This window comes from Zophobas morio, unplaced genomic scaffold (assembly GCF_036711695.1).
Source record: "Zophobas morio isolate AGI-343-1 ecotype UQ-CSIRO unplaced genomic scaffold, CSIRO_AGI_Zmor_V1 ptg000029l, whole genome shotgun sequence".
NCBI classification, from domain to species: Eukaryota; Metazoa; Arthropoda; class Insecta; order Coleoptera; family Tenebrionidae; genus Zophobas; species Zophobas morio.
Genome location: NW_026972134.1, coordinates 980,105 through 988,158, shown reverse-complemented (window position 1 = coordinate 988,158; position 8,054 = coordinate 980,105). Strand labels below are relative to the sequence as shown.

The window sequence follows — 8,054 nt, the reverse complement described above, 5'->3', positions numbered from 1 at the left end:
TATCTATGCAAAATTCCCATTCACTGTTGTTCAGAAGCAAAAGAAAAATTAACGTACGTTAACTTATGGTTTTTTATAGGATAGGTGATACCGTGAACCAAAAAGCTAACGAACCTACCCTCACGTGGCCGCTTTTTATCTATTGAAATCCGCCAATGAAAATAAACATTCGCAGCGTTGGCTGTCTTAAAATAAAAAATAACTATACTAAAAACAATATTTATTTATTGTAACTCCATTTTTAAAAGCACACATTTTTATATGTAAAATAGACATAACTCTACAAATCATTACAAAATGAATATATGTAATAAAAATGACTCGTCACCTCACCTTGCTAAGCAAAGCTTTAAAAAAGACAATATTGCAACAGAATAACAGGGATACAAACGTAAAGCAGCGAAAACGTCAGTACGGACAATTGTTAGAATATGTATAGATTAGGTAAAGGATTTTGAAATTAACTTTTCTGTATAGGAAAAGTTAGGTATCTTAATTTTATTTAATAAATAATAGAATAAACATTGGGCTTTACTGAAGGCAATATTCTTGTGCTCCAGTCAACAGTTTTTTAATCACATAATATATTACTATACATTAAAATATTACTAGAATGTGCAAACTACATGAATGAAATATATATATTTATAAAAAAGAAAAGGTCAAAGGGCGAAGACTGAACGATCCAGTCAGAATCAGGTAAAGCGTACAGATAGCATAATTTAGCTGCAACAAAACACATATAAATATTATTCGACAACCACTTAACATCGCTCCTCACTTCTTCTTAAGAGTAAAAAAGCTGCGACGTTTTGAATCCTCCTTTTGTGCAGACGCAGGCAATGTCTGCGAACGCGAAGGACCAGAAGAATCTGCATCTGCTTGAGAGTTGATGCGAGAAATCCAGGTGTTCATCTCGGCATCGTTATGCGCTTGGAACAAAAATTCAGCACCACTTTCCAATCTAGAAAAGAATGTGATCAAAACAGGCAATTTTTATCTCATATTAAACATTATACTTTAGCCTGAAAACGTGCTTTTTCTTCTTATAATCTTGGGCTACAGAAGCAACGGCTTTGTGCACGGATAGAGGAGTTTCATTCTTGAAGGTCTGATCGGGCGTGGCCCGTGCGACTTTGCTGTCTTTGTAGAATGCAAGCTGAGAGCCGTGCAAGACGGTATATAGTTTATCCCATGATCTGACCGAAGCTTTGGTGGTTGTATTTTCCCATTCGTGTTTGCGAGTTAAAATACCTTCAAAGACTTCTTCATCACCTGGACTGCCGCGTTCTACACACATCAAAAATTTGTAAAACATAAAGAGACATGACAGACATTTTTTAAGTTAATTATTAGGTAAACAGTACATCTTATAGTGTTAATTATCCTGTTTTAGAGTACGTACTTACAACCAACTCTTATTCTCCACATTAATTAAGTGACAAAATTAACGAATAAATAAGTAGTGAAGAATCTACACTTCACTCATTCACTGTACAATGAGTGAATATTTAACGTACGTACGTTCTTTATATTAAAGTTAACGGAATTTACTATTTTAATTCCTTTACTACCTTACATAAATAAAGCACACTACACAAACTGCACATACTTTTTTGATGAGTTTTCTATTGCTTTGACAAATGAACCACCACCTTTCCCAAGGCACATGAATCTTGCTTCGACATAAAACTGCACAAAATACCAACTTTATCTACAGTACCTGATGTTCCTGCAGCTTCGTCATCACTAACTGCTCCAGAAGTCTTAGAAGATCCCTTCTTCCATCGGAAACTACGGAAGGGGGACTTGCTTCGAGAGCGGTCCTTACGTTTCGCCTTTTCTTCGGCTCTCGATACTTAGAAAAATGACAAATAAAGCAAAACAACCCCACAAATGATAAACATGCTCCAAATAAAAATAACTGCTGTTTTCGAATAACCTCTCGACGATAAAACGAAACATACTTACGGGTTTGTGATCGTGGCGAGGATTGAATGGGTGTGGATTGTGGCCGCTGAACAACTGCGGCACTGTCGCCGGATTGACTGTGTCGTGGTTGTACTTGTTGTCCATGCACTACATAATAACATGCTCATGCATTAAACAATTAATACCATGCAAGTTGACGGTGTTACAAAGAATAAGCTGTTTAAAAAAATGGTTATTTTTTTATTTACATACATTTTTCTATCAGGGTTGTAATGCATTGACCTAAACCCTGACTTAAATCCGATTTAGGTAGTCATGTTTTAATCCGCGTTTACACCAGCAATAATGCAAAACAAATTTTGTAGAGCATCATTTCACCGTACTTTACTAAAGTACAGTTCGCCAAATACTGAAGATTGACTTTCTGTTTCCACAAGTCCAAGTGCTTAGTGGAAGCCCCAAACAGTTGACCATTATAACCTATAAATGTGTTCATGCACATCTGATTCACAGAATATTTGTTCCCTCCACACAAACAATCAGAGAGATCAGGGATGTTAATGAACAGCTATTTGGTGACTTTCAACAAACAGAGAGTTGATGTTCACTATTTGGCGGTCTCTACTTTAAGAACGTCAAATACGAGGAGGGTGGAATAAGAACGAAGGAATAATACGGTGAAATTTGTGGCATCTGAATCTAAACACCGTTTGCGGGACTATGCACTCGAGTTAACCACGCCCTTAGGTTGGAAAGTACCGCTAAGCAGTGGCGGAATATGGCGATGAAACCAACTGAAAGTTATAAAAACTAAGGGTCTTTCCAAGATTGTTTACTTCCATCCCATGAAAGTTTACAGCTCTACAAAGTTTGCAGCTTATCATGTTTATTTTAAAAAGCCACAACACACAGTACGTGATGGAACAAAATAACTGGCATGTACACCTATGCAGTATCGGTAAAACGTTACGGTTTTCTAACCTGCTCGCACGGGAGCACAACCGACAAACCCATCGTAAACGGTGTTTGATTTTGTCCCAAAACGGTTCCATTGGAACTCCCTCCGTTCTTATTCCAACCTTTTCGATCAAACATCTCAACGCACATTATAAAATAGTGATTTACGTTTACTTAACAGTGAGTAACAAATTTATAATATATATTAAAAAACAATTTAATTTCGGCACAATTTAAGAAATATTTTTCTCAATTCGAATTTATTAGTAGTAATGCTCTCGCACAAACTTGTTTGTTTGTAATAAAAATCAATACTTTTGCATTGATGAATTCTGAGCATTATTATACATAAAACGTGAAACTCATTATTATTCACATTGGCTTTCAATATTTCGGGAAATTTTATAAAAATGTTAAAGATAGACAAAATTGCTCACCAAGGTCATAAAAAATAGCTGAATTTTGCAAGTTTTTTTTAAATTGAGCATAGAGTAGAAAACAACTTGTGTTCTACACGTCACTTTATTCAAACTATTTTTAAAAGAAGTAACAAATATATTTTCATTACAAACCAAAAGAACTCTCATTTGACAAATCTATTATGAATCCATCTTACGAATTTGTTACGAGAAATGATCGATTTCTTGCACAATACAATTTAAATACATAAAATTAACATTTCGTTTAATACATCCGCATCATAAAATAATTTCATAATTAACAGTAGGTAAATTATTATTTAATTAATATTGATGAAGGAATAACAACGCATTTGAAAAAATATATTGAATAAACAACTTATATGCAAAATGTTACACCAAATGTTAAAAATCAAGTGCTAAAAGCCTACAGGCTCCGTCAGAAGAGCAAAAAGCAAACAAGCATCTATTGAGAATAATGAACGTCAACTATGTAATTGTAAATTGTAAAAAAAAGAGGAAAACATTTGAGCAGGAATAGTTTGAAAAATAGATTCGTAATATTTCTTTCACCCTAAAAGAACCAAATTACGGAAGAGGTAGGTCCTTAAAAATATCACTACAAAAAATACAGAAAACGATATTCATTAATATTTTTTTAGAAACTGAAACTGTTTTCTTCAATAATATTACGTTAATATAATGTATAGCACTATTATTTATTGACAAATTAATAATAAATTCACGTGGAGTGCTTAATTTTACACATAATGAGAACAAAATCTCCTGATATAGTAAGTACATGTGAAATATGCGAATACGAATTTAAGAGTACGTATGAATAAATAAGTCAACGAAATTATTGTTGTATCTTACGCATCACAACGTTTTGTTTTTTTTTTTGACAGCACATCTTGATTCCAAAAATCTCCCTACACACCACCGTGCCCTACACAATATTGTCGGTTGAGTTTTCGTACTATGTTGCTGGTTCAGCGGTTTTTTAATTTTTGGATAATATGATAATGCAAAAAAATTAGTCTGTAAACAATGAAACCGTTCATGTTTATTGACCTAGAAATAAGAGATTTGAAGACAGATATTTACACCATAATAATAGGCAAGGTAAATTTTCAGTAAACGTACGGGGTTGGATAAGTATCCGTAACGCTGGAATGTGTTGGAGGATAGATGAATGTTCAAAGCAGGGAATTATGTAAACATTTTGGAAAATGTAACATCATCAGTGCAACAAATATTTCCACAAAACGAGTTTATTTTCCGGCATGATTATTAATACACATTATCGAAAATCTTGTTCTGTCTGTGCCGCGAAGATTGAGGGCTATAATTGGGTCAAACGGTGGCGCAATTAAATAATAAATAATTTATGTTCAAATGTGTGTTGCATCAAACGTTCTTTGTTAGTTGTAAGTTATAACGGTAATAAACAATTTTTGAAAATGTGACAACGTTAAATTTAGGTTATACGAGATTTATGTGAGGAGAACTGTACTTTTTGAATTAGTAAATGGTTTTCAGACTTTTTGATAATATTAATCACATATTAATAAATATAAATAAAATAGATGTTTTTGATGAATTTTTAGCGAATAATCAAAAGTAAAGTTCCTTTATAATAATTTAGATAAAAGTTGGGGCATGCGGACTCAATGTCGAGCATCACTTGATTTTTTATTCAAACACCACCAACTTTTTATTTTGACAATAATAATGAAAGATAAAAATGTCACAGAAGGCAAGCAGTAGATTTTAAATTGCAATTTATATGAGAATAGTACATAAAATGTTCCTTACGTGTTTAATTCGAAGAACAAAAACTAAAATGGTAATAAAACAAAAATTTAGAAGACGGAGCAATGTGAAGAGTTAAAATTCAAGAAAACTAGTGATCTATCACATCTACTATTTACAGCAATTACAGAGAATTTAGAGCCAAATACCAACAGTGGAGTTTGGTTTGGCTCAAATGCATGTTCAAAGGATTATTTTATATGATATTAAAAAAACATCATGTATAATAATATGCAGTGGTACATTCAGCTCCCTCACACTGGAAACGTCTATACTAATAATGATATACTTTACTCAGTATTTTTTTATGAAAGTGGAAATATTGGTCAATCATTGACAGGAATAACAATATTTATTAATTGGTCAGAAACTCAAATAATAATAACATATTATGAATACTGCAACACTTTTACTGCAATAATTTTTATATTTTATATGCTTTCGAATATCGCATTGGACTTCTGCACTGTAAATTTTAAGTTTGTTTAATAGTATTTCGTAATTCAGTTTCTTCATGTTTTACCTGTGAATTTTCAGCAACAATCATCTTTAAGCATCTGCCAGCGTTTTGAAACTTATTTTTAATAAATGAATCATCATTTTTAGAAATTTTAGTTTCGTTGTATTTTTCAATGTTAAGTTTACTAAGAGCCAAAACGGGAGATTTCAGTGTTAATCACTTTAACCATTGGAATGTATTTTCCGTAGATTTCAGTTGTCAACTAATCGTACATATTTATCATCTACCATGTTCAATTCCAGTAAATTTCAGTGCACGCACAACTTAAAGCATGCTGGGTGACACGAAATGCATTTTGAACTTTCATTTTCTCGAAATGATTTTTGTTTTCAAGAAGTTCAGACTTTAATTTCGGAGCCAATTTTATATTTGTGGATAATTTGAAATGTTCTTACACAGATTGGGCTTGCCTGCTATAAAGTATAGTTGTTTAGAAAAGTTATCGGGGTTTGCAATATAATTTTTATTTTGTAAATTAAATAATTAATTATTAATTTAGATCATTTATCTAAATTATTATAAAGGAATAGAAACACACCACTCATACGCCGAAAATTCCCTTTCTGCACTAAATATTATTACGTGTTTCATGAGGTATTGGGTAAAGGGCAAACAGGGCAGGGTAAAACATTTTATATAAAATATATAGGCTATAAAACCTACAAAATATAACTATTCCAAGAAACCAAGCATTATTCTCAAAAAGAGAGAACGAAAAAAATGAAAGCATTAAATAATTACTAGCGCAAGCTACAACTGTTAATATATAACTCCTACCTCATTAGTAGAAACCTTCAAAATGAAACAGAGAAGAGAACGTAAAGACCTGAAATGTATTATATTTTTACATGCCAATAATTAAAGACATTCACGCATCGTTATTAAACGTCATTCAAACATCCATCCATATTAAATCGTTTTTGTGCAGTTTTAACAGTACTGAAATATTAATGTACCCTTGTGCATAGAAACAAAGCAATAGAAACCAGTGCTTATTAATAACATTTATGTGTAGATAGGCACCAATAGCATCACTGTAATAATTACAAAGATTTTTACCTTCACCTGGTGAGCTAGCTTTTAAAGAAGCTCTCTGACCGCTTCCTGCTGCGTGAAGTGATAAAGACAATTTAGTTCTATTCGATATTGATGGCAATTAAGATGCGTCCCTTTATTGCAAATGCCGTGGAAAATAATTAAAAATGTGTACCTGGTCGTTCTTCCGCTGCTGGCGTTCCAGAATCAGGTCGATCAACAGGAACAGCTTCAGGTTGTTTAGGCTGAGCTGCTGCTAAAGCTGCTTGTCGTTCAGCTTCCTCTTGTTCACGTCTTGCACGTTCTTGGGCTTCAGCTGCTTCTTGTCGTCGTTTAATTTCTCTTAATTCAAACTGAAGGCGAAAATAGTACTTATACACATGAAATACATAAGTTGCATAGAGCTATTTCAAGCTGAACAATACATACTAAAAAGAGTACTTGAACTGAATATTCGAATTAAATAAATACAAGTGCAAAAAAGCAGAAGCACCAATGACGGAATTAATGGACGAGTAAGGTAGCATTTGCCCTACATGATCCTTTAGTTCGAAGTACCTGCCTCATATGTTGTTAAAGCAAATATACACAAAATCATGGAGAGTAAAAACGTTAATAAGCAATAAATTACGGGTCCCTGGCATAAATTGCCAATAAGGTCCCCGAAATTATATCCGCCACTGATTAGCACTATTCATGCAAGAAATGTGGTAAATGAAAACTTACCGCTTCATTATTAGTGGATGAAATGAACGGAAAAGATTTTCTATAAATATTTTTGAAACTTGCTCCCTTATTCGCATTATGCAGTGGATGTTGTGATACACGTTTTTTTAAAAAATATGTTTTACCCGTTTCCATATAACTAGCATATTTCTCGGCATCTATGAAATCTTGTACTATGTATTTATCATCACATGCATCGTAAGTATTATTTTGATTATCCCGAAAGTAAATGTCAATAGTTCCAGATTCAAACATTGAAACTGATCGCTTATAAAATACTTTGCGTTTATTCAAACCTGGTGAAGGGTTGTCTGTATTTCCATGGAGGAAAGTGACATTTTTACGTAGCTTACTTATTTTAGCATATTTAGTAACACCGTCTAATGTAAAACGTCTTCGATAAAAAATTTTTGGATTATAAAAGCGGTCAACATCACAAACAATTGCTCTGATTGATTCAGACACGTATCGCTGCGATAAGTTACGAAAAGGTGCAGGTTTCGCATTTTGAAAATCAGGTATGGATAAAGAAAAATCACATATAGTAGGACATTCATGCAAGGTCGACGACCGACATAGGCCACCACCACCCTTCTCTAACTACAAATACGAGCAAAAAATTAATTTTAAAAACAACTGTGAAGCTATAA

At 33.0% G+C, this 8,054-nt stretch overlaps 1 protein-coding gene across 8 annotated transcripts in view; it reads right to left on the bottom strand.

Moving 5' to 3' along the window:
• Positions 1 to 205: 205 nt before the first annotated feature.
• The window catches only part of Beta-spec (beta Spectrin), a 34,516-nt gene continuing 26,667 nt past the window's right edge, over positions 206 to 8,054 (bottom strand). For 3 of the 8 annotated variants that reach the window (XM_064067101.1, XM_064067102.1, XM_064067103.1), the window contains 6 exons: positions 6,854 to 7,031; positions 1,972 to 2,079; positions 1,724 to 1,858; positions 1,020 to 1,290; positions 782 to 964; positions 206 to 726 (listed from right to left, as the gene is read on the bottom strand). In XM_064067101.1, coding sequence (XP_063923171.1) covers positions 723 to 726; positions 782 to 964; positions 1,020 to 1,290; positions 1,724 to 1,858; positions 1,972 to 2,079; positions 6,854 to 7,031 — 879 coding nt within the window. In that variant the 3' untranslated portion in view covers positions 206 to 722. Of the gene's footprint in view, positions 727 to 781; positions 965 to 1,019; positions 1,291 to 1,723; positions 1,859 to 1,971; positions 2,080 to 6,702; positions 6,751 to 6,853; positions 7,032 to 8,054 lie in introns of all 8 variants that reach the window. The other 5 variants (XM_064067106.1, XM_064067107.1, XM_064067105.1 and 2 more) reach the window with 5 other exon arrangements.